The 27,513-nt window shown below is 39.9% G+C and overlaps 1 protein-coding gene and 1 pseudogene across 5 annotated transcripts; both read left to right on the forward strand.

The window, feature by feature from the left end:
- LOC119882083 (zinc finger protein 2 homolog) lies at positions 1 to 27,221 on the forward strand. Of its 5 annotated transcripts, none has more exons than XM_038692097.1 (4): positions 1 to 468; positions 10,411 to 10,838; positions 20,559 to 20,990; positions 25,307 to 27,221. In XM_038692097.1, exons 3-4 carry the CDS (start codon positions 20,747 to 20,749, stop codon positions 26,683 to 26,685), a joined length of 1,623 nt encoding a protein of 540 aa, XP_038548025.1. In that variant the 5' UTR covers positions 1 to 468; positions 10,411 to 10,838; positions 20,559 to 20,746; the 3' UTR covers positions 26,686 to 27,221. The 5 variants fall into 5 exon arrangements, with proteins under 5 accessions (XP_038548025.1, XP_038548026.1, XP_038548024.1 ...); XM_038692098.1 differs by lacking the exon at positions 1 to 468 and adding an exon at positions 9,967 to 10,258 and having other exon boundaries at positions 10,376 to 10,838; XM_038692096.1 differs by lacking the exon at positions 1 to 468 and adding an exon at positions 9,968 to 10,258.
- On the forward strand, positions 10,087 to 13,451 carry LOC119882082 (annotated as a pseudogene).
- Positions 27,222 to 27,513: the final 292 nt, after the last annotated feature.

Consider the following 27,513-nt stretch of genomic DNA (forward strand, 5'->3'; position numbering starts at 1 on the left):
GTAGTAACCTGTTCCTTCTGTTCTCTGTCCCTCCAGAGCTCCCACAGCAACATGTCTGGAAGGAGGAGGAGGTTCTGGCTGACCAGCAGCTCTGTATTCAGGAGAGGAACTCCAGTCTGGACCAAGAGGACCCAGAGCCTCCACAGATTAAAGAGGAACAGGAGGAACTCTGTACCAGTCAGGAGGGAGAGCAGCTTGTACTGAAGCAGGAGACTGATACCTTTATGTTGACTCCTACTTATGAGGAAAGAGACCACAGTGAAGCAGAACTGAAAAGTGACCACCAGCTCCTCTCTCACAGCTGTCATGTAGCTGAGAGCCAAGATCAGAAAGGAGGCGAGCATGAAGACTCAGGATCAACTAGAGATGCAGAGCCAGAACAAAAGAATCAAGATCACAAAAGCAGAAGCCACAGAAACAATGTAAACAAGTCTACCATGTCAGAGGTTCACCATAATCCTCACACAGGTAAAAACTCTTTCAAATGTGACACATGTGGAAAATACTTTGAGAAGCTATACGTTTGTAAAACATGCGGAAAATCTTTTAGCCAGAAATGTAGCTTGAAAGTACACATGAGAGCCCACACAGGTGAGAAGCCGTACCTTTGCAAGACCTGTGGGAAAAGATTCAGTGCCAGTTCAGGATTGAGAACACTTATGAGAATCCACACTGGTGAGAAGCCGTATACTTGCGAAACATGCGTATACAGCCATGCAGCATATTAGCTAAATATGTTGGGAGATAATTCTGTTCTAGAGGTTTGTGGTCAAAACACACAAGAACTCACAGAAGTGAGGAGCTGCATCATTGCAGCATTTGTGGGGAAAGCTTTACTCAAATCAATTACTTGAACAAAAAAAACTGCAAGTAGGGCCCTCTGAAATCCTTTACATCTTTTTTTGAGATTCTATTTATTTTTTTATTTATTTTTTTACATATTGTTTTCTGTTTTAATTTTTCTGAATTGTGTGTGTTTAGATTTAAGCGCATTTCGTCATCAGAAAGAGTGTTTAGCATGTGGTTGATTAATAAAATAATAATTCAGTATCAGTGAATTTGGCGTATCGTACAGAAATGCTTATAGAAATATTCAAATGTATGCACCATTATTTATGGAACCCAATTCACAATAAATTTTTTGCAGCAGTAGGATATTAAAACACTGTAACATCAGGCCACCAAGCCATTCTTAAATTCAAAATCCATTCATCCTTATTACTGCTCCATGTAGTATAGTTTATTTCTGTTTACCTTGTTATGATTGTTGAGTATTGACTGTTTCTTGTCTGGTATGTAGCAGAAGGGAGTTGCAAAGAGAAATTATTTTTACAACCCTGTTGAAAGGCCAGTTGTAGCTTTCTCATTTTTTCCCAACTTAATATCTGACTCCGCCCACACAGCCACTAAGTATTCATCAAGCTTGCATTTTGCGTCCACTGATGTGATTGCACTTGAGAGTTTGTTGAAGTGATGAGCTTTTTCTAGTGTCCCGAAGCACTTCAACATGACTGTGTGAGCCAATGATTGAGTAAGAACAGGACCGGCCCTGGCAATGTTGGCGCCCTAGGCGAGATTCAAACGGCGCCCCTAACCCTAAAAAGGCCACTTAATGGCCATTGCTCCCCTATCCTCAAGAATGTTTTAAATGTTCAGCTGGCAAACTCACAATTTTAGCATGTATAAATGAAAAGCCAAGTCATTAATCATGGTCAATAATGAATTATTGTTATCTGCATACTTGTCAATCTCAACATCTTAGCCTAAATTAGGAGACCAAACCTATTCCCCTCCTGAAACTGTGTCTCAACCCAGAGACTGTTTTCTTGCAGTATGTGGCAGATTTCTTGAAATGCAAGACCATTGGTTTAGTTTCAATAGTGGAGATGACTCAAATGAGGGTCTGGGGGTCCTCCCCCAGAAAGATTTAAGCATTGGTGACTTCATTTCCTGCATTCTGGTGACATTTCTGCCTTTTCTGCCTCAATTTATGGTGAAAAAGTCTTCATTTAGGGGAACACAAAATTCAGGCAGCAGGTGACAATTCAAAATATAAAAAATGTACAGAACATAATGCAGTGAGGCTTTCAGACATTCTGTAGCTATTTCTTTTAAATAGCCAATATTAATAAATATATTAATTTATTAAATATAATAAAAAAGACGTAATATTAAGAGACTAATGTCATCATTTGATCATCATCTTTTAAGTCTACCCTCTGCTGTGCATTACTTATTGCTCCTCTATGAGAAGCCGTCTAGGCCAAAATTGAATACTTTGCTTGCTCATACATATATACACGCTCGCATATACATACTGTCATGCACATACATACATACTTGCATACTAGTATGTATGTATCTGCAAGGTGAGTATTTATGTCTGCACAAGGTTAGTGTGTATATATGCGCGAGTATATACACGAGTGTATGTACACTGCTCAAAAAAATAAAGGGAACACTTAAACAACACAATGTAACTCCAAGTCAATCACACTCCTGTGAAATCAAACTGTCCACTTAGGAAGCAACACTGATTGACAATCAATTTCACATGCTGTTGTGCAAATGGAATAGACAACAGGTGGAAATTATAGGCAATTAGCAAGACACCCCCAATAAAGGAGTGGTTCTGCAGGTGGTGACCACAGACCACTTCTCAGTTCCTATGCTTCCTGGCTGATGTTTTGGTCACTTTTGAATGCTGGCGGTGCTTTCACTCTAGTGGTAGCATGAGATGGAGTCTACAACCCACATAAGTGGCTCAGGTAGTGCAGCTCATCCAGGATGGCACATCAATGCGAGCTGTGGCAAGAAGGTTTGCTGTGTCTGTCAGCGTAGTGTCCAGAGCATGGAGGCGCTACCAGGAGACAGGCCAGTACATCAGGAGATGTGGAGGAGGCCGTAGTAGGGCAACAACCCAGCAGCAGGACAACTACCTCCGCCTTTGTGCAAGGTGGAGCAGGAGGAGCACTGCCAGAGCCCTGCAAAATGACCTCCAGCAGGCCACAAATGTGCATGTGTCTGCTCAAATGGTCAGACTCCATGAGGGTGGTATGAGGGCCCAACGTCCACAGGTGGGGGTTGTGCTTACAGCCCAACACCGTGCAGGACGTTTGGCATTTGCCAGAGAACACCAAGATTGGCAAATTGGCGCCCTGTGCTCTTCACAGATGAAAGCAGGTTCACACTGAGCACATGTGACAGACGTGACAGAGTCTGGAGACGCCATGGAGAACGTTCTGCTGCCTGCAACATCCTCCAGCATGACCGGTTTGGCGGTGGGTCAATAATGGTGTGGGGTGGCATTTCTTTGGGGGGCCGCACAGCCCTCCATGTGCTCGCCAGAGGTAGCCTGACTGCCATTAGGTACCGAGATGAGATCCTCAGACCCCTTGTGAGACCATATGCTGGTGCAGTTGGCCCCGGGTTCCTCCTAATGCGAGACAATGCTAGACCTCATGGGGCTGGAATGTGTCAGCAGTTCCTGCAAGAGGAAGACATTGATGCTATGGACCGGCCCGCCCGTTCCCCAGACCTGAATCCAATTGAGCACATCTGGGACATCATGTCTCGCTCCATCCACCAACGCCACGTTGCACCACAGACTGTCCAGGAGTCGGCGGATGCTTTAGTCCAGGTCTGGGAGAAGATCCCTCAGGAGACCATCCGCCACCTCATCAGGAGCATGGCCAGGCGTTGTAGGGAGGTCATACAGGCACGTGGAGGCCACACACACTACTGAGCCTCATTTTGACTTGTTTTAAGGACATTACATCAAAGTTGGATCGGCCTGTAGTGTGGTTTTCCACTTTGATTTTGAGTGTGACTCCAAATCCAGACCTCCATGGGTTGATAAATTTAATTTCCATTGATCATTTTTGTGTGATTTTGTTGTCAGCACATTCAACTATGTTAAGAAAGGAGTATTTAATGAGATTATTTCATTCATTCAGATCTAGGATGTGTTATTTTAGTGTTCCCTTTATTTTTTTGAGCAGTATATATATGTGAGGTTGAGTATGTGTGTATGTGCAAGGTTAGTATGTACAGAGAGGAGAACAAGTATTTGATACACTGCTGATTTTGCAGACTTTGCTACTTACTTCTGCTTTTCTGATGTATCAAATACTTATGTCATGCAATAAAATGCAAATTAATTATTTAAAAATCATACAATGTGATTTTCTGGATTTTTGTTTTAGATTCCGTCTCTCACAGTTGAAGTGTACCTATGATAAAAATTACAGACCTCTTAATGCTTTGTAAGTAGGAAAACCTGCAAAATCAGCAATGTCAGCCTCTCAACTCCACAGGAGCTGCTGCTGAGTTTATTAACCCTGAGAGGAGGGAAATACTGCATTTTCTGTTCTAGAAAGAGCAACTTTAACTCCTGTGACAACTTTAACACTGTAGTGAGGGAGGAGCATCTGCCAATCACAGACTGGGAACTGATCAAATAAAAGCCTCAGCTAAATCAGTAAATGCCAATGAAACGTGTGAAGGTTTATTAATAGTGAATTAACTCCACAGACTTATCTGGATGAGTGGTGCAGTGGCAGAAAAATTGATTTTTATACAGTAGGTTCCTGGTTCAAATCCCAGGCATAAGCAATTTCTTTACATTTTTTCAAGGGGATAATAGTAGTGGTAGTAGATAATAATAATTTGTTTTTCTTTAAAAATGTTCCTCTTCCTCCTAAATGTAATTGTGACCATAACAGGTGATTTCTTATGACTGGCGGACTAATCTGCTTTTTGCGCAGATTCAGTTTTTTGACATTTACCTGACGCTATCCAAAGCAACTTACAATTGCTATACATGTCAGAGGTCACACGCCTGGAGCAATGAGGGGTTAAGTTTCTTGCTCAGGGACACAATTGGTGTCACAGTGGGAATCGAACCCATGTCTCCCACACCAAAGGTATGTGTCTTATCTATGCGCCATCACCACCCATTGATACAAAACAATTATTCTACCACTGCGTCACTCATCCAGTAATAAACCAGTAATAAACCATCACTTGTTTTGCTTTCAAAGCAAGGCCCCACACCCCTCTTGTAATACGGCAGTAGAGTAGTAGTAGTAGAGATGGTGGACACCTACAAGTTCCTGGGGTTGCACCTCAAAAACAAACTGGACTGGACAGACAACACAGAGGCCCTTTACAGGAAAGGACAGAGGTGGCTGTTCTTCCTGAGGAGGCCAACAAACTGTGCAAGCTGGTGAAGAAGGCCAGCTCAGTGGTGGGAATGGAACTGGACAGTGGGGAGGCAGTGACTGAGAGGAGAATAAGCGGGAAGCTGAAATCCATCATGGACAACCCCTCTCATCCTCTCTATGCTGAGCTGAGGCAGCTGGGATTTGAACCGGGACCTACTGCATGGAAATCAATTTTTCTGCCACTGCACCACTCATCCAGACAAGTCTATAATTCACCAGAGTTAATTCACCAGTAATAAACCTACATTGGCATTTACTGATTTAGCTAAGGCTTTTATTTGATATACATATATTCATACTTTTACTCGCACATACATACATATTCAGTTTGTGTATATATACATACTTTACCTCGCGCATATATACATACTAACCTTGCACATACATACATACTCACTTTGCGCATATATACATACTCACCCTCACATATATACATACTTAAACTCGCGAATATATACATACTAACCTTGTGCATACATAAATACTCACCTTGTGGATACATACATACTTATAAATGACAGTATGTATGTATGTGCAAGGGAGTATGTGAATGTGAATGCAAAGTATGGAATTTTGGCCTAGGCGGTGTCTCATACGCCGCTGGAACTCTCCCCTTTAGACCGTTTGACCAACACAGGCTTCCCCCGCAGCCACTTGCGGAGCTCTTCAACTCCGACAATATTCAAGCACATTTTTGATCGGCCATCACTTCTCGTAAAACTGTCAATATTTGAAATCTACACAGCTGATTTCTCACCTCAAAAGTGGATTTAGTGATGAAATTACATACGAAAACTAAAATATAAAACTTTCTGTTGCTGGCCTCTGTCTGGTGCACAATGATGATGCAGTGAATGCAGTGGTCTGGGGCAGCTGTGGCTCAGGAGGTAGAGCGGGTTGGCTGTTAATCGGAAGGTCGGCGGTTCCATCCCTGGCTCCCCCTGGTTGCGTGTCGAAGTGTCCTTGGGCAAGCTACTGAACCCCAATTTGCCCCTGGCAGCTGTTCCGCCAGTGTGTGAATGTTAGTTTCCGTTTAAGCACTTAGGCTCAGTGTATGACTGGTGAATGCAGATGTAGTGTAAAAGTGCTTTGATTGGTCGAAAAGATATACAAGTACGGAATAGTGAATATTCTCTCTGACTAATCAGCAGTCTGTCCTGTTTTCAAGTTACATTTTAGTATCCCTCAGCTCGCTTGGAACCTCGACGGAGGTGAGGTGATACGAAAAAAAGTACCTGGAAGCAGGTACAGGTGCAACATTTCTACAATGGAAAACCAAACAAAGGTGAGTGGAGCCAAAGGGCCTCTGCTCAGACTAGCTTGGTTTGAGGGCGTGCCTGACCCCGCTAGCCACTTGGCAAGCTTTATGACGCGTTTTCATTGTGACGTCACAAGTAAAGGAAGTGAAGGGCTGGACTACAAACGAGCTGTTTTCAAGCGGTTCAGAGCAGAGCTTTCTGTGGGAGATGGGAACTCCCTTTGGGCTGGACTTTGGGCTTTTTCACTTTGCAAACCTGTTATATGCAAAAAAGAGATGTAACTCAATAAAGGAGAGGGGAAAAGCCAAAAAGCATAATACCACCTCTTTAAAACAAAATGCAGTTACTATTTTCAACCACTAGATGGCAACTGTAGCCCTACTGAGACATGACTACTGGCAACATGAGACTTGAAAGTTACTAGACATTAGGGACCGCCCTGGTAGACATCAGTTGCCAGATCTCGCGATAAACAAACTGGCCATTTTTAAACGAGGGATACGTTACGATTTCGGCCTTTCAGCGAGCAACGAGCGAGAGTTTACTGCAGACACTGGAAGCAAAAAGACATTTACTTTGGTCTTGTAAGTATCTGTGTCTTTGTTTGACATGTCTTCATTATTTATCTACATTATATGTTAACGTGTAGGAACCGTGACATTTCAGCGTGTAAGTGTAGAGTAAGGCATGTTGTGGTTAGCTTAACATGCTGCATGCAAGTGTAACTTAACGTTACTCCATGATATCCACGGGTATTTTACTCACTAGATCATTATGATGTGAAAATATGAGTTTTTGACTTTTGACCCTAATATTTATTGCAAATTATCCAGCATACAGTCACAACAATAAATATTCAGAACACTTACATTCACAGCACATAGCGCTCTCAAAAGAATAAAAGCAGCTTTCCCTATTGTCTATTTGGTTGTTCTAATGCAAAATGAAGGCTAAAACATGATGGCTAAAACAGGGGTCAGTAATAAATCAGAATCAGTTTTATTGCCAGGTATGTGTACACAGGGCTGTTGAGTATGGTGATGGGGGGGCAGAGTGGGGGGGCTCCTCCTGAAGAGAGTCGAGGTGTTGCAGGATGTAATGCAGACCCAAGTTGATAACATCATCCACTGACCTGGTAGCCCTGTAGGCAAACTGCAGGGGGTCCAGCAGGGGGCCTGTAATGTCCTTCAGGTGGGCCAACACCAGTCTTTCAAAGGACTTTATGACTACAGATGTCAGGGCGACCGGCCTGTAGTCATTCAGTCCAGAGATGGAGGCTTTTTGGGGACCGGGATGACTGTGGAGCGTTTGAAGCAGGAGGGAACTTCACTCAGCTCCAGTGATTTGTTGAAGATCTGAGTGAAGATGGGGGCCAGCTGGTCCGCACAGATTTTCAGGCGCGATGGTGAGACACCGTCAGGTCCAGGAGCCTTCCTGATCTTCTGCCTTTGGAAGAGGTGGCTCACGTCCTCTTCACAGATCTTGAGTGCAGGTGAGAGCTCAGACGGGGAAGCGGTGGAATAGTATGAGCAGTATGTCCAATGTTTAAGAGCTCTTCTCTGGTAAAAGTTACCAGAGAGGGACGGCAGAAAACCGCGTTAATTAACAAAAACACAAAAAGCACTACAGAGCGTAATCCCGAGGCGGCCGACTGCGGCGCCATCTTGATTATAAGATAAGGGCTTTTAAATTAAAAAGAAAAAAACGTTATAAATGAAAAGATTGGTTTTTTTTTTTACCTTCGTTAGAATGATAATTAGAAATATATTGTATGTTTTCATTTAAAATCATTTGTTGATGGTAGTCATGTCTTGACAAAACAGTGAATGTAGTCACTTATAATATTTACTTATATTCATATTCTTACATATTCAACAGTTATGGATCCCATTTACCCGAGAGACTGGCACCAACCGAGAGACCCATCTGTTGCTCTTCCTGCATGAAGTAGCAGCTTAAATGAAGATCTAGATTTGGATGTAACCAACCCATTTATTTTGTCATTCTTTTCGTTTTTATTACCGCATGTTGTGGAAATTGTTTGTATTTTCAGTTTTCTATTTATAATAATATTTTTATCAATAATTCCTTTTATATTTTCATCATGTTGTTTTTTTCTTAAGTTGTCTACGTTGTAATCCTTTTTCTTAATAAAATCTTTATATTTAATTTGTTTGGACAGATTAGCATTCATGACAACCTGTTATGTTTGAGTAAAAAAATCCTTTAGCCACTATTCTGTTTTTATTAGAAGTAGATATGTCATTCAAAATCTGTGTATTTGGTCTATTGTTGGGCTATGGTTAGACGTCTGTTATCTTTTCACTGACAGCCCAAATTCAGCCACGTTTTTAACCGAGTGAAGTCTGTGCAAGATGCATATAGACGACCGCTACCCTCCTTGTTTTGTAGACATCGCCCAACCCTACTGAACATAGTGTTTCTGCTGCTCCCTGATGAAAGATACCTGCTAATACCTGTTAAAAAAAATTAAAAAATAAAAACTGGACTCTGATGGTAAAAGTTTTAACAAGCTAGATAAACAAATAGCTTTGGTTTTATATTTGATTTGAAGACATTAATGTTTAAGTTGAGATTTACAAGAAATATATTCTGGCTACTGTGTAAAGGGAATACTGCTGGTAAAAAGCATCTTATTTGTTTAAAGTGTTTGCAAACCACATATTATTGTACTTTTGTGTATATAGCAGTACATTTAAATTAAAAGAGCACAATACACTACTTTAGAATTCACATGCCATCACCCAGAGCTGCTTTCATGCCATAATTTGCCACACAGCCTGTGTTAGCACACAGTGGACTGGGGCAGATCCAGAGATTAGCACCCCTGTGTACTGAAGCAAGAATCAGTTTTTGATCTGAAATTGTTTTGAATTGAGAATCGATTTTGAATCTAATTGTGACCCAAAGAATTAGAATTGAATCATGAAATACCAAAAGATTCACTCCCTATAGTTAAAATAGTTACTTTGCATGAAAAATAACTAATGAGCTTTATAATAATATGCATTGTTCAACTATCCAACAGGATGTAGAATGGACGGAAATGAATTTTGACTTGCTGCTACGTACAAAGTGGCATCAGTAACATCAAATGTTATATGATTATGTTGCGCTGCCAGAGGCCATTTGAATAATGATTAAGATAACATTCCTTACATTAAATATATTTTGCCTACAGTAGTTTTGTACTTTTACTGAACAAACATTTTGAATGCGCTGTGAATTACTGTGGTATTTCTACTTAAACAATTTGAATACTTCTTCCACTACTGCTAATTTGTTTTTTTGCAAAATTATTATCTGCAAAGTAAAAAAAAAGACGTCTGTGAGAGTAGTAGTCGATGAAGGAGTACCAAAATGCACTGTGAATTGAAGCGAGGTAGATGTACATCTTTGCTACTGATAATAAACACATTTTTAATAAAATGCCATCAGTTGAAGCGCACGTCGGAACTTAACAGTGTGACATCCAGCGGAAGTAAACAATACAAGCGACAGCGTTAGCTGCGTTTGAATTCACTGGAAGTCTTTATTGTAGTTGTAGCGCCTCTAATTATTTCATTTGTAATTAAGCAACAATGTCTTCAGTTGAGTGTTTGAGAGAATTTGTCAACGAGCGACTAACTGCTGCTGCTGAAGAAATATTCGGAGTTTTAAAAAAAACGATCGTCGAGTACGAGGAAGAGATCGATCGTCAGCGCAGACTGCTGGATATCGTTTGGAAACCCGACATAAAGCTACACAGGACAGGTGTGTAAAATTTCATTATTTTAGTAATATAGGAATTTGATACAAAATCATAAGTGTTTAAATATATACTGGTGCTCATTTCCTCACGTGTGTGCATCCTTTTCTTTCCCATCCCAGTAGTAGCCTGTTCCTTCTGTTGTCTGTCCCTCCAGAGCTCCCACAGCAACATGTCTGGAAGGAGGAGGAGGTTCTGGCTGACCAGCAGCTCTGTATTCAGGAGAGGAACTCCAGTCTGGACCAAGAGGACCCAGAGCCTCCACAGATTAAAGAGGAACAGGAGGAACTCTGTACCAGTCAGGAGGGAGAGCAGCTTGTACTGAAGCAGGAGACTGATACCTTTATGTTGACTCCTACTTATGAGGAAAGAGACCACAGTGAAGCAGAACTGAAAAGTGACCACCAGCTCCTCTCTCACAGCTGTCATGTAGCTGAGAGCCAAGATCAGAAAGGAGGCGAGCATGAAGACTCAGGATCAACTAGAGATGCAGAGCCAAAACAAAATCAAGATCACAAAAGCAGAAGCCACAGAAACAATGTAAACAAGTCTACCATGTCAAGGTTCACCATAATCCTCACACAGGTAAAAACTCCTTCAAATGTGACACATGTGGAAAAGATTTTAAGTATAAGTCACTATTGCAGACACACCTGAGAATTCACACAGGTGAGAAGCCATATTCTTGCACTAGCTGTGGAAGAAGATTCAGTACCTCATCATATTTGAAGACTCATATAAGAATCCACACAGGCGAGAAGCCTTATTCTTGTACCAGCTGTGGGAAAAGATTTAGATACGCATCACATTTGAATGTTCATATAAGAATCCACACAGGTGAGAAATCATTTTCTTGCAAAACATGTGGGAAAGATTTCAGAACTAACAGTCACTTGAAAATCCACATGCGATATCATACAGGCGAGAAGCCGTACCTTTGCAAGACCTGTGGGAAATGTTTCCATGAAATGACAAAATTGAAAGTCCACATGAGAACCCACACAGGTGAGAAGCCGTACCTTTGCAAGATCTGTGGGAAAAGATTCACTGACAATTCAGGATTGAAAACACATCTGAGAATCCACACAGGTGAGAAGCCGTATACTTGCAAAACATGCGGGACATCTTTTAGCCAAAATGGTAGCTTGAAAATCCACATGAGAAGAGCCCACACTGGTGAGAAGCCGTAGCTTTGCACGATCTTCTGGACAATATATGCTGATGTGTCTAATTTGACATGGCACAAAAGATCGAATACAGGCATGTAGCATATTTGCTAAATATGTTATAATATGTAGATAATTCTGTTCTAGAGGTTTGTGGTCAAAACACACAAGAACTCACAGAAGTGAGGAGCTGCATCATTGCAGCATTTGTGGGGAAAGTTTTACTCAAATCAATTACTTGAACAAAAAAAACTGCAAGTAGGGCCCCCTGAAATCCTTTACATCTGTTTTGAGATTCTGTTTTTTTTGCTTTTTACATATTCTGTTTTCTGTTTTCATTTTTATGAATTGTGTGTGTTACGATTTAAGCACATTTCATCTTCAGAAAGAGTGTTTAATCATGTGGTAGATTAATAAAATAACATTTCAGTATGAAAATATTAAACTTGTCATCAGTATCAGTGAATTTGGTGTATTATACAGAAATGCTTATAGAAATATTAAAATGTATGCACCATTATTTATGGAACCCAATTCACAATAAATGTTTTGCAGCGGTAGGATATTAAAACACTAACGTCAGGCCACCAAGCCATTCTTAAATTCAAAATCCATTCATCCTTATCACTGCTCCATGTAGTATAGTTTATTTCTGTTTACCTTTTTATGATTGTTGTATATTGACTGTTTCTTGTCTGGTATGTAGCAGAAGGGAGTTGCAAACAGAATTTCTTTTTACAACCCTGTTGTAAAATGACAATAAAATAATTTTGAATCCTTGAAAGTACTGTGAAATTATTTAGTTATACTATTTAATAGGGGACAATTCACAGTGAATGTATTGTTGCAATACATGTACTGTGAGTTGTCTTCTATTAAATAGGTGATTACCCGACTACTGAGAATCTGTTCTCACAGGACAGCCTCCATATGCTGCTGAGCACACATTGATAAGTGGGTCTGACGTAGGCTACTCTCATGTGGGCAATGCTCCTCCTAGTTTACAAAGCTTGACCGGTCGTAGCTTTCTCATTTTTTCCCAACTTAATATCTGACTCTGCCCACACAGCCACTAAGTATTCATCAAGCTTGCATTTTGCGTCCACTGATGTGATTGCACTTGAGAGTTTGTTGAAGTGATGAGCTTTTTCTAGTGTCCCGACGCACTTCAACATGACTGTGTGAGCCAACGATTGAGTAAGAAGGAGGCGCTGAATGGCAGCAGCATAGGTTTTTTCTGTTCAATTGGCTTAAGTGCTGTGGAAACCCAGATTTTTATAAATTGCCTCCACATTTTGGCAGATTCCACGATATTCTGCGTTTTACAGTTGATTAACATTTTTATTATCAATTTCTACGATTCCATCTGTGTTTTCTGCATTGTGGAGATCCATCATCTATGAATGGAAAACTTGCAGTATAGCTACATCTCAGCTGAAGGTTAAATGAGATGTCAATTTCTTAGTGTAAGGTTTCCCTACATGTGACTGTATTACTTGTGAAGGAGTTTCTCCTTCAGTAAGGCTTATATCACACAGGTTTCCCCAGGTCATGTAAGGGTCATTTACTGAGCTACAGTAAGCCAAAGGTGACATCCTGTGACTCTGAAACAGTAGGTCAGACTCTGTCTCTCCTCTCTGTTCAGCTGCCTTGATCAGAACGAACTCTGTGATCCATTCTCTAGGTAACCCAAGGTCCACATGATCTTAATTTTGTTTCTTTACAGCCAGACTGACCAGCTGTCTCTAGAAAGTGTTGCATGTGACTTGAATGACACACAATGTAACTTAGGGTAACAAACTTAATTCTAGGATAGTTTTTCTGTTATTTTTCTTTTACTGCTGTTTATACCTGTTTGTGTGCTTTGTGTATATAGATATTATCCTGCCATATGTGTTGTGTTTCGTTTTTGGTGAGTAGTAGTTTTTGTGTTTAGTTATTTTCTCTCCTGTACTGCAATAAGTCTTTTCTATTATATGCATTTGTATTTTCATGATTATGCAAATAAACTGAACTAAAGAGTGACATTTTACATTTGAGGGTTGCTGACATCACTGTTTTATATTGCTATATAAGAATTCCAATTGAATACTTACAATGTTAATTATATATGTTGTAGTTACTAGGGGTGAGGGAAAACATTGATTCATGCAAGAATTTAAATTCCATTAAATGTTATTACATAAAACAATTACTCTCATCAAAACAGTTGATACCCACAGTAACACTGCCTCCCAAGCAAAATCAGAATCAAGTATTTCGGGAACCCTACCAGTGCCCGGGCCCACATCACATGCCATCACCCAGAGCTGCTTTCATGCCATAATTTGCCACACAGCCTGTGTTAGCACACAGTGGACTGGGGCAGATCCAGAGATTAGCACCCCTGTGTACTGAAGCAAGAATCAGTTTTTGATCTGAAATTGTTTTGAATTGAGAATCGATTTTGAATCTAATTGTGACCCAAAGAATTAGAATTGAATCATGAAATACCAAAAGATTCACTCCCTATAGTTAAAATAGTTACTTTGCATGAAAAATAACTAATGAGCTTTATAATAATATGCATTGTTCAACTATCCAACAGGATGTAGAATGGACGGAAATGAATTTTGACTTGCTGCTACGTACAAAGTGGCATCAGTAACATCAAATGTTATATGATTATGTTGCGCTGCCAGAGGCCATTTGAATAATGATTAAGATAACATTCCTTACATTAAATATATTTTGCCTACAGTAGTTTTGTACTTTTACTGAACAAACATTTTGAATGCGCTGTGAATTACTGTGGTATTTCTACTTAAACAATTTGAATACTTCTTCCACTACTGCTTATTTGTTTTTTTGCAAAATTATTATCTGCAAAGTAAAAAAAAAGACGTCTGTGAGAGTAGTAGTCAAGAAAGGAGTACCATCAACAAAAGATAACCCATGGCAGAGATTCAGGAGGCATGATCATATGGTTTACATCAGAACTGACCCAGTCCATCACAGTTTGTAAAAAAGAAGAAGCTTATACACTCTTGAACAAAATCTTAAGACCGGGGGAAACATTGCAAGTACTCGCATTTCGCACTCGTGGATCATAACCGGGTTGTAAGTACTGCTTCACAATGCCAAAAGAAGAAACAGGAGCAAGAGACAAAAAATAGAGAGTAGGCAATTTATTGAAAACTGCATTTAAACTCAAACAGGCTGTTCATCAGCTGATCAAAAGTTTAAGACCATAAATAAACCTACAACAGAACTAAAAGTGTCAAAAAAGGACTCAGTAGTGAGTAGCCCCACCGTTCTTGTTGATCACCTCAAACACTCGTTTAGGCATGCTTGATGCGACTGTTCCCAGGAGGCTGCTGGTAATGTTGCTCCATGTGGTGAAGATGGCTTCACGAAGGGCATCCACGGTCTGAAACTGACGTCCGTTTTTGTAAACTTCCCTTGCCATCCATCCCCAAATGTTCTCAATGGGATTTAGATCAGGAGAACACGCGGGATGGTCCAAAAGAGCAACGTTATTCTCCTGGAAGAAGTCCTTCGTCAGGTGGGCGTTGTGAATTGCAGCGTTGTCCTGTTGAAAGACCAAGTCATTACTGCACAGACGGGGGTCCTCAGTCAAGAGGGATGCCCGCTGCAACATGTCCACATAGCCAGTCGCCATTTGACGCCCCTGGACAACCTGAAGTTCCATTTTCCCATTGAAGGAAAAAGCACCCCAAATCATGATGGAGCCTCCTCCACTGTGCTGCGTAGAAAACATCTCCGGTGGGATCTCCTTGTCATGCCAGTAACGTTGGAAGCCAAATTTTTTCTCGTCAATGTCCCATGTTTGGTGCTCCCTTGCAAATTCCAAACGGGCAAGTTTGTGGCGTGGGAGGAGACATGGCCTTTGAAGACGTTTTTTGTTCTTGAAGCCCTTCTCTCGCAGATGATGTCTTATGGTTATTGGGCTACAGTCAGCATCAGTAAGTGCCTTAATTTGGGTCGAGGATCGACCTGTGTCTTCACAGACAACCCGTCGGATCCTGTGGCTCACTGCAGGTGAAATTTCTTTGGGTCTACCACTTGACTTTTTTGTCCCATAACTCTCAGGATCTTTTAAGAAATGTAAAATGACTGTCTTACTGCGTCCAACCTTGGCAGCGATGGCGCATTGCGAGAGGCCTTGCTTGTGCAGCTCAACAATCCTGCCACGTTCAACGAGAGAAAGCCTTTTTGCCTTTGCCATCAGGAGATCATGACAGTGTGACTGCCTGAAGATCAATGACGTGAAAGCCATATTTTTGTGCAGATTTTACCTCTTTAAGCCTATAGTCTTAAACTTTTGATCAGCTGATGAACAGCCTGTTTGAGTTTAAATGCAGTTTTCAATAAATTGCCTACTCTCTATTTTTTGTCTCTTGCTCCTGTTTCTTCTTTTGGCATTTTGAAGCAGAACTTACAACCCGCGCGAAATGCGAGTACTTGCAATGTTTCCCCTGGTCTTAAGATTTTGTTCAAGAGTGTATATGGTTGAAAATTAACAATAAGATGATTTGTGCTGAGCATCATGTCTACATGTGGGCCATCCATATACCTCCATCAGAATCCCCTACTACGACCCAGATATTTTCTCTATTCTTGAGGAGGAAATTAACCATTATAAAACCATGGGAAATGTATTACTCAGTGGGGACTTGAACGCTTGAACAGGGGAAAGAGCTGACATTTTGAACACCCAGGGAGACAAACACCTACCTGGAAGCACCTGCTTCCCCCTCCCTGAATGTCCTGCTAGAAAGAGCTTTGACAAGCTTATTAATACAAGCGGTATGCAGCTTTTTCAGCTCTGCCGTACGCTGGTTCTGTACATAGTCAACGGCAGGCTACGAGGGGACTCTCTGGGTCGCTACGCTTACAGCTCATCTCTTGGCAGTAGTACGGTAGATTATTTCATTGCAGATCTAGATCCAATGTCTCTCAGAGCTTTCACAGTCAGCCCCCTCACACCCCTCTCAGACCACAGCAAAATCACTATCTATCTGAAAAGGGCTCAGTCTAAGTCTTGAGCCCCTAGTGCCTGTGAACTGTTTAACAGCTCATCCTCATACAGATGGACCCCAGACAGCATGGGGGCGTACCAGAAGGCACTGGAAAATCAAAACATACATGATTTAACTCATTTATTTCTAACTGAAACATTTCACCAAAATTATTCTGGTGTAAATTCTGCTGTGGACAAAATCAATTAAATTTTTCATCATTTGGCTCTATTGTCTAATTTGAAAGCCTCCAAACCAAAACCTCAACAAAGGACCAATAACAAATGGTTTGACACTGAATGCAAAAACCTGAGGAAAACTTTAAGGAAATTATCAAATGAAAAGCATAGGGACCCAGATGACCACAACATACGCTGTCAATATGAGGCCACTCTGAAACAATACAAGTACACCCTAAAAACAAAGAAAGAACAATACAGCAAGAAGCAGCTCTGTGAATTTGAATTTGAGTCCAACCAGTTCTGGGAGAAATGGAACAACCTAAACAAAACCACAAAACTTGGCGATCCAAGATGGAAATACTTGGATTAATCACTTTAGTGAATTATACAGTAATATTATAAAAAATTATGATCAGTACAAGATATTCACAAAATGGAAAACTCTGGAGGTGGTGATAAAAAACAACCAAAACCCTCTAGATTACCCGGAACAGAACAATAATTAACAGAAGTCATCCAGTCCCTGAAAGGAAAAAAGGCTTGTGGTATTGATGGAATCCTCAACGAAATGATCAAATACTCAGACCATAAAATCAGATTTAACTATTCAACACTGTTCTATCAACTGGAACTTTTCCAGACATCTGGAACAAAGGTTTAATAACCCCAATTCATAAATCCGGAGATAAATATGATCCAAATAACTACAGAGGAATATGTGTATCCAGTAACCTGGGAAAAATATTCTGCAACATCATTAAACGACTTGTCAGCTTTCTTGATGACCACAATATTCTGCATAAATGGCAAATAGTTTTTTTGCCAAATTGCGGACTATATATTTACCCTCCAGACTCTAATAGATCAAGAATTAAACATTAAGATAAGAAAAGAAAGGTATATGCCCATTTTGTTGACTTCCAAAAAGCCTTTGATTCCATCTGGCATGAGGGCCTTTTCTATAGGCTACTTGAAAGTGGCATTGGAGGAAAAACACATAATTTGATTAAGAATATGTATACAAAAAGTGAATGTGCCATAAAGATTGGAAACAAACAAACAAACAGCATGCTTCTCCCAGGGCCGGGGAGTGAGGCAGGGATGCAATCTCAGTCCAATTCTCTTCAACCTATATATCAATGAATTAGCAAACCAATTAGAGAGTTCCACAGCGCCTGGCCCCCTCCTGAACGACACAGAGATCAGAGGTCTGCTGTATGCAGATGACTTAGTGTTGCTCTCACCTACTAAAGAAGGTTTGCAGCAGCACCTTAACCTCCTTCAGAGATTCTGTCAGACCTGGGCCCTGGCAGTAAACACAGCAAAGACTAAGATAATGATCTTTCAGAAACAATACAGAAATCAGGTTACACACAATTTCTATTTAGACACCACTAAATTACAACACACAAAAAACTACACTTACCTTGGCCTCAACATTACATACACGGGGAACTTTAACATGGCTGTGTAAGATCTGAGGGACAAAGCAAGGAGAGCTTTCTATGCAATAAAAAGAAACCTGAAATCTGGCTTAAAATTTTTCAATTTGTAATAGAACCAATAATTCTATATGGCAGCAAAATTTGGGGGCCACAACTAAATAATAAATGATTTGAGAAATGGGACAACACAATCATAGAATCATTTCTGTAAGAGTTCTGTAAGAGCATCCTGCAGGTGCAGAGAAAAACACCAAATAACCAGTGCAGAGCAGAGCTCGGCCAATACTCCCTCTTACTAAAAATACAGAAAAGATCAATTCAATTTTACAATCACTTGAAATCAGTTAACCTCCAGACATACCATCACAATCAACTGGCAGATTACCTGAGTACAATAAAATATCCTAAACTAAGAAAAATGTTGACAACATACAGACTGAGTGAACACAGCCTGGCCATAGAAAAGGGTCACCACAGACAAAGCTGGCTACCACAAGAGGAGAGACTCTGCTCCCAGTGTGACAGAGGACAGGTAGAGACAGAGCTGCACTTTCTAACCTCATGCCCAAATATAAAACACAAAGACAAAACACCTTGCAAACATTTCCCAAATATACCCCAAATTCGAATCTATATCAGACACACAGAAACTCCCCTATTTACTGGGGGAAATACCCAAATGTCAAATAATTGCTGCAAAATATATCTCATCATGCAATGAACTGAGGAAGACCAGTGGAAACTTAGACTAATAAATAATTGTACTAATTTTCAAATTGTTATTATTTTGATTGTTTGATATCTTAGTAATTGTTGTGTTTTTAAATCTCACATTTGATACTGATATTTTTAAATGAACTAATTAATTTATTTTATTTTATTTTTGCCTATTAATATACACACTCATAATATACATACAGTTTTATCTATTTATTTAATTTAAATTTTTATATATTATTATAATAACACGTTACTGTGTCATTTAGTTTATTTAAATTTTTAATTTTTTAAATTTTATTTATTTATTTAACACACACGTTACTGTGTCATTTACTTCCATCCATCCATCCATTCATCCATTGTCAACTGCTTATCCTGTGTACAGGGTCGCGGGGGCTGGAGCAAATCCCACACAGAAAGGACGGGGCAACTGTGAACCTGTGACCTTCTTGCTTTGAGGCGACAGTGCTAACCACTTTACTTAGTTTATTTTAATTTTTAAAATGTTTTAATTTAAAATGTTTATTTTTTTAACACAAACACACACACGTTACTGTGTCATTTACTTAGTTTATTTTAATTTTTTTTTACACACACGCTTACTGTTTTATTTATTTATTTTAATTTATTATATTATTTTCATGGGCGGCACGGTGGTGCTGTGGTTAGCACTGTCGCCTCTGTGGTGTCTGAACAATAATGCTGCGATGATGTGTTGAGAAGAAATCCGCTTGACACTGTTCTTGATTTCCAGCTGCTAGAGCGCTATTTTAAACTGTAATGGTCAAATGCACATATGTTATACACCACACCTCACAGCAAGAAGGTGTGAGTGTGAGCGTGAGTGGTTGTTCGTCTATGTGTGGCCCTGCGATGGACTGGTGACCTGTCCAGGGTGTACCCCGCCTTGCGCCCGATGTCAGCTGGGATTGGCTCCAGCCTCCCCGCGACCCTGTACGCAGGATAAGAGGTTGACGATGTATGGATGGATATTATTTTCATTTTCTAACATACTAACACACACGCTTATTGTTTTACTTATTTACTTTTTAAAAATATTTATTTTTACGTTTTACCTTTTTAAGTTTTATATATATATATATTATTATTATTTTATTTTGTATTAACATACACAAACACAATTTGTTTTATTTCCTTATCTAATGAAATGTATGAAATTAATTGTCCTTATGTACTTTATATGTAGCTTTGGCAATATTGTTGCTATACATTCATGCCAATAAAGCTAATTTGAATTTTGCTACTGATAATAAACACATTTTTAATAAAATGCCATCAGTTGAAGCGCACTCGCGTCGGAACTTAACAGTGTGACATCCAGCGGAAGTAAACAATACAAGCGACAGCGTTAGCTGCGTTTGAATTCACTGGAAGTCTTTATTGTAGTTGTAGCGCCTCTAATTACTTAATTTGTAATTAAGCAACAATGTCTTCAGTTGAGTGTTTGAGAGAGTTTGTCAACGAGCGACTAACTGCTGCTGCTGAAGAAATATTCGGAGTTTTTAAAAGAACTATCGTCGAGTACGAAGAAGAGATCGATCGTCAGCGCAGACTGCTGGATATCGTTTGGAAACCCGACATAAAGCTACACAGGACAGGTGTGTAAAACTTTATTATTTTAGTATTATAGGAATTTGATACAAAATCACAAGTGTTTAAATATATACTAGTGCTCATTCCCTGGCGTGTCTGCATCCTTTTCTTTCCCATCCCAGTAGTAGCCTGTTCCTTCTGTTCTCTGTCCCTCCAGAGCTCCCACAGCAACATGTCTGGAAGGAGGAGGAGGTTCTGGCTGACCAGCAGCTCTGTATTCAGGAGAGGAACTCCAGTCTGGACCAAGAGGACCCAGAGCCTCCACAGATTAAAGAGGAACAGGAGGAACTCTGTACCAGTCAGGAGGGAGAGCAGCTTGTACTGAAGCAGGAGACTGATACCTTTATGTTGACTCCTACTTATGAGGAAAGAGACCACAGTGAAGCAGAACTGAAAAGTGACCACCAGCTCCTCTCTCACAGCTGTCATGTAACTGAGAGGCAAGATCAGAAAGGAGGCGAGCATGAAGACTCAGGATCAACTAGAGATGCAGAGCCAGAACAAAAGAATCAAGATCACAAAAGCAGAAGCCACAGAAACAATGTAAACAACTCTACCATGTCAGAGGTTCACCATAATCCTCACACAGGTAAAAACTCTTTCAAATGTGACACATGTGGAAAAGATTGTAAATATAACTCACTATTGCAGACACACCTGCGAATTCACACAGGTGAGAAGCCATATTCTTGCAGCAGCTGTGGGAAAAGATTCAGATGCACATCAGATTTGAAGACTCATATTAGAATCCACACGGGTGAGAAACCATTTTCCTGTGAAACATGTGGGAAAGACTTCAGAACTAGTAGTTCCTTAAAAGTGCACATGAGATCCCACACAGGTGAGAAGCCGTATCTTTGCAAGACCTGTGGGAAAAGATTCTGTGACAATTCAGGATTGAAAATGCATATGACAATCCACACAGGCGAGAAGCCGTATACTTGCGAAACATGCGCAACATCTTTTAGACAGAAAGGTAATTTGAAAGTCCACATGAGAAGAGCCCACACAGGTGAGAAGCTGTACCGTTCCAAGGTCTGTCGGAAAAGATTTGTTGATGCCTTTAATTCGGCACATCACAGAAGAACGCATACAGGCAAGTAGCCTGCGACATATGTGGAAGACAATTCAGTTTTAAAGGTTTATGTTCTAAACACAAGAACTCAGAAGTGAGGAGCTGCATAATTGCAGCACTTTTGGGAAAAGCTGAAACTGCTGTGGAGATGATTTCACCTTTGAATTAAATAAATTTAAATGATTATGGTGTGATTTTTGCAACGATTTACTAAACAGAGATGTCTTCATAAGTCTGTAGAATATGATGTGTAGGGCAGGACATCTCTGCTGCAACACAATATATAATTATAAATGTTATTCTGACACGCATGAAGCCTTTAACTAATATTGCACTTCCTGCAATTTGAAAATTGCAGTAGACCAGTCCTATTGTAAATTTTCCTTTAATATGACGGTATTGTTTATATTTCTGTTTGCAAAAGTATTTATTTGAAACAATAATCTCTCAAATGGAGGAAAGAGTTTACGTTCACAGTGAGTGCACAGTAATGGCTGTTCAAGTAATGGTGTGATCTTGATTGTTAGTTTTGACAAATGTCTATTTATGAAGCATCTCAAATTTGTAGTTTAAACTCCATCTACATCAAGTGATATTTAAGTTCTGTACTACTCCTACACATCTTTGCAAGAAGTCAGTTTTTACATTTAAGTTTTCTGACCTGATCAGTTTTATATTACCATATAAGATGCCCTGTTAAATGTGAACATGCCTCTTTGATACTTTTATACTATTTAGGTGGCCTCCTGAAGCGCTCTTGTCTTGGTCTTGGACATTGGGGACTTGGGATTATACTTCAAGACCATAACTTTGGGAATATCAATACATTGCTTTTGCATTGTCTGATTTATTTGTTAACATCATTTCTTTACGTATTCCTTCAAATGCAACCATTAACTCAAATTAAAAATGTGTTGTTACCGTTTCAAACAAACTCTGGTGCGGTTCGCTTGTGGTATGAAAGCGAAACGAACCAACCACTGGATTTTATGATAGCAGAGATGTGATCTGAGCATTATTTTCAAAACCAAACCATTAATAAATCCATCTGCTGACCGCGAAATGTGTTAAGCGATATTATAATTGATCTGTATAGGCTATGTTTATGAAAATCATAACGTATAGCTTACCCAACTTGTCAGTGTGGGTATTTCCCCTGATTCATACGTTAAAATTGGTTTAAAAAGGAGGGCCAGTAGTACTACTCAGTTTACTGTTAGTTCATTATGTCAATAAAACACGTGTGACAGCGATACCACGGTATACTATAGGCTAATAAGCCCCGAATTATTACTGTACACGTCCTGTTTTTACATTATTATTCATAATAGGCTATGCGGTTTGATCTGCGGTCTAACAACTAATCATGCTTTTAACAAATTATTACCTCATGAGCTCTTTGCGATACAGATCAGAAGCATTAAGGGGCTGCACAAACTTCTGTCAGTCACCGGAGTTTGATTTCCCCACGTGGGTCCTGATAATGCAGGATGACAATTGCCAAAGCTTTCCAATCAACAAGCTACCTGTAAGTATGTGTAACGTCATTGTTACTTCTCTTGGTTCGTTTGTAAAACTGCAGTGTGAAGATGAACCGGACCAGAAATAAAATGCAATAGTGTAACATTTTTTTCACTTGGTCTGCACCAAATGAACCAAACTACAGGTGTGAAAGCAACCTCAGTCTTTTTCTTCCTCACTGGTGTGTTTCTGACTGAAAGGGATTTTTCAGTCTATGCTTTTATATACTTTTAATATTTCCACATCAGCTTCTATTATCTTATGAGTTACCTGCCTGTATTTTTCACCTAATTAAGTATGTACGGAACCGCCTGTGTAAGACTTTTCAGAAAATCCTCATTTATGACACCAATGGCCCGTTGAGTGAACTGCAGTCAGCATCCTGTTGCTTGAGAGCGTGCATTGAGAGCATCGGCCAAAACGGTGAACACGACCGAACACAGCCACCTGAGAATGACAGAGACCAGTTTGACAAAAGGAAATACAGCACCGAACTCTTTTACAGTGTCTCTAACCAGGACTCTGACTTAAGGGATGGTGAACACACAGCGGGTTTAGGAAAGGAGTAAAGCGAGAGGGAGGTCTGTCATCAGTCAGTGCCCACCTCCAGAGGTCTAAGTGGGTATAGCGGATGGATTTCAATTTCACTGGTTTCAAGATAGAAGCATCTCCCTTTCACTGACCAACAGAATAAAAGCAACATTTTTTTTGATAAATGACATAAAAGATGAGTTGATTGTCAAAACTGTTGTCAGTTAAACCTGTTCATTTTAAGGAAAAGTATTTAGACTCTATCAACTAGAAACACGGATCCAAAACCACAGAAAAATCATTAAATCAGTATTCACATTAAGTGTATAACTATACCATGTTAAAGATTAAATATGTAAATAAGTCAAAATTGCAGAGACACCAGAGAGAACCCAACACACAGGTCATATTCTTAAACTTGTGTAAAAGGTGCAGTTCAGTAGAAAAAGATGTTTAACCTCAGTTATGCAATAGTTTTGTCTTTGTATTTACAATCACTACAGTATGTTTAGGCAACGGCACTTCTTAGAACAATAAGTCTTCTATGTCTTGGGAATCTTTGTTTTAAAGTGAGTGCACAATAGTGGCTGTTAAACTAACGGAGCAGAGTGAATGACCAACTGTGTGGATAAGAGCATTTGCCAAATGTCATAAATGTTCATTTTCCAAAAGTGTCTTGTGGTTTTTGTCAGTCTAGTGTGCAATCACTTCAAATGACTGACAGGCTGATCTACAACAAACTTGCATCAGTTTTGTAATAGAATACTTAACATTTAAGCAGTATTTCAGTTCTTCACCTCCACAAAACATGACAGTTATAAGTAGTTATTATAGTTGGTTTGCAGCTTAAAGCTAAAAACGTATGGCAAGCTGATATAATAAGATGCATTGTTAACTTAATTTTTAAACAGGTTGCGAAACAGGCAAAACGTAGCTGAATGCTGACCAGCTTTCCACATCAGTTAATATAATATTATATAATTATGTGAAATTAGGGCCATTGTGCCTAATGATAAATTTAACGTTCCTTACTTTGAATATATTTTGCTAATAGTAGCCTTCTTCTGTGCTTTAACTTAACTAACATTTTGAATGAATTCAAATAATCTCAATAGACCTACTTCTTCCACCACTGCTTTCATTTTGTGCAAAAAATCTACAAAATAACAAAGAAAGACGACTGTGCAGTAGTTTAGAAATGAGTACCACATTTCCTTGTGGAATAAAGCGAGGTAAATGTACTGATAACCTTGCTAATGATAATAAACATATAGGCCTGTTTCTAATGAAATGCCATCAGTTGAAAGCGGAACGAAAAGCTCCCGCACTCACACTGTCGGAACTTAACAGTGTGACATCCGGAAGTAAACAAACCAAGTACTTGAGTTAGCCGCGTGAGTTAAATTTGCTGGAAGGCTTTATTGTAGTCTTAGCACCGCTAATTATTTATTTGTACTTAAGCAACAATGTCTTCATTTGAGTGTCTGAGAGAGTTTGTCAGCGAGCGACTAACTGCTGCTGCTGAAGAAATATTGCGAGTTTTGAAAAAAACTATCGTCGAGTACGAAGAAGAGATCGATCGTCAGCGCAGACTGCTGGATATCGTTTGGAAACCCGAAGTAAAGTTACACATGATAGGTGTGTAAAACTTAATTATTTTAGTAATATAGGAATTTGATACAAAAGTGTTTAAATATATACTGGTGCTCCTGTGTGTGTGCATCCTTTTCTTTCCCATCCCAGTAGTAGCCTGTTCCTTCTGTTCTCTGTCCCTCCAGAGCTCCCACAGCAACATGTCTGGAAGGAGGAGGAGGTTCTGGCTGACCAGCAGCTCTGTATTCAGGAGAGGAACTCCAGTCTGGACCAAGAGGACCCAGAGCCTCCACAGATTAAAGAGGAACAGGAGGAACTCTGTACCAGTCAGGAGGGAGAGCAGCTTGTACTGAAGCAGGAGACTGATACCTTTATGTTGACTCCTACTTATGAGGAAAGAGACCACAGTGAAGCAGAACGGAAAAGTGACCACCAGCTCCTCTCTCACAGCTGTCATGTAGCTGAGAGCCAAGATCAGAAAGGAGGCGAGCATGAAGACTCAGGATCAACTAGAGATGCAGAGCCAGAACAAAAGAATCAAGATCACAAAAGCAGAAGCCACAGAAACAATGTAAACAAGTCTACCATGTCAGAGGTTCACAATAATCCTCACACAGGTGAAAACTCTTTCAAATGTGACACATGTGGAAAAGATTGTAAATATAAGTCACTATTGCAGACACACCTGAGAATTCACACAGGTGAGAAGCCATATTCTTGTAAAATATGCGGGAAATCTTTTAGCTACAGTGGTCAGTTGATAGTCCACATAAGAAGAGCCCACACAGGTGAGAAACCGTACCTTTGCAAGACCTGTGGGAAACGATTTACTGACACTTCAGGATTGAAAGCACATGTGACAATCCACACAGGTGAGAAGCCGTATTCTTGTGAAACGTGTGGAAAAGATTTCAGAGCTAGTGGGCACTTGAAGCTCCACATGCGATACCACACTGGTGAGAAGCCGTACCTTTGCATGACCTGTGGGAAATGTTTCTATGAAATGTCAAAACTGAAAATACACATGACATCCCACAGCAGTGAGAAGCCATATACTTGTGAAACATGTGGGAGATCTTTTAGCCACAGTAGTGGCTTGAAAATCCACATGAGAAGAGCCCACACGGGTGAAAAGCCATATGTTTGCGAAACATGTGGGAAATCTTTTATCCAGAGTTGTCACTTAAAAGTACACATGAGAAGAGCCCACACAGGTGAGAAACCATATCTTTGCAAGACCTGCGGGAAAAGATTCAGTGACACTTCAGAATTGAAAACACATTTGACAGTCCACACAGGGGAGAAGCCGTATATTTGTGAAACATGCGGGACATCTTTTAGACTGAAAAGTCACTTGAAAGTCCACATGAGAACCCACACAGGTGAGAAGCCGTACCTTTGCAAGATCTGTGGGAAAAGATTCAGTGACACTTCAGGATTGAAAACACATATGAGAATCCACACAGGTGAGAAGCCGTATACTTGTGAAACATGCGGGACATCTTTTAGCCAAAAAGTTACTTTAAAAGTCCACATGAGAACCCACACTGGTGAGAAGCCGTAGCTTTGCGCTATTTTCTGGACAATATATGCTGATGTGTCTAATTTGACACGGCACAGAAGATGGAATACAGGCATGCAGCATATTTGCTAAATATGTTGGAGATAATTCTGTTCTAGAGGTTTGTGGTCAAAACACAAGAACTCACAGAAGTGAGGAGCTGCATCATTGCAGCATTTGTCGGAAAAGTTTTACTCAAATCGATTACTTGAAAAATTCTTGCAAGTAGGGCCCTCTGAAATACTTTATATCTGTTTTGATATATTTTTTTTCTTTTTACATATTCTGTGTTTTCTGTTTTGATTAATAGCTGGGGCTTTTGTTTGCGAAAATCACTGAATTGACCCTGCCTATATTTGGGACAGGTGTCCATATGGGACAGGCCTTTAATTCCACTTGCACAAAACAATAGCAGCTATGAAACAGTTTATTTCAAACAGAATATTACATGTATAAAAATGATCCAATAATATGAATACACGTCATTCATTTGATCTAGGTCCGACAGACGGCTTATGCGCTTTTATTTTGAAGGCAGCTACATAACAAAAACATCACCACGGTGCAGGATGAGAGGAGTGTGGCAGAAGTTAGCAGACAGCGATGGACTTCACATGACAGTATTCACAACTTGGATTAAGTTTTTATGAGAAGCTGTTTTGATTCTTTTGGTCGGTTGATACTTACAGACTAAAAGAATATAAATAATCAAGAAAGGACACATTCTGACTTAACGAGGCTTCAACGGTAACGGGAGAAGGCACTTCTTTTTTCTTTTCATCTCTTGTACCAGATGTAGGCTATTGTGGAGAATCTAACCGATGTAATGAT

Source organism: Micropterus salmoides, unplaced genomic scaffold (genome assembly GCF_014851395.1).
Source record: "Micropterus salmoides isolate LMB-PRFRI ecotype aquatic unplaced genomic scaffold, ASM1485139v1 Ms_hic_scaffold_2891, whole genome shotgun sequence".
Classification (NCBI taxonomy): Eukaryota; Metazoa; Chordata; class Actinopteri; order Centrarchiformes; family Centrarchidae; genus Micropterus; species Micropterus salmoides.

What these genes read in the sequence shown, in the direction of transcription:
- LOC119882083 (XM_038692095.1), top strand. Translation starts at nt 20,235, where the DNA reads ATGTCTTCAGTTGAGTGTTTGAGAGAGTTTGTCAACGAGCGACTAACT. An exon ending in CATAAAGCTACACAGGACAG is followed by an intron (nt 20,407 to 20,558) that starts GTGTGTAAAACT and finishes CTGTCCCTCCAG; the next exon opens with AGCTCCCACAGCAACATGTC. An exon ending in TCACCATAATCCTCACACAG is followed by an intron (nt 20,991 to 25,306) that starts GTAAAAACTCTT and finishes CTGTCCCTCCAG; the next exon opens with AGCTCCCACAGCAACATGTC.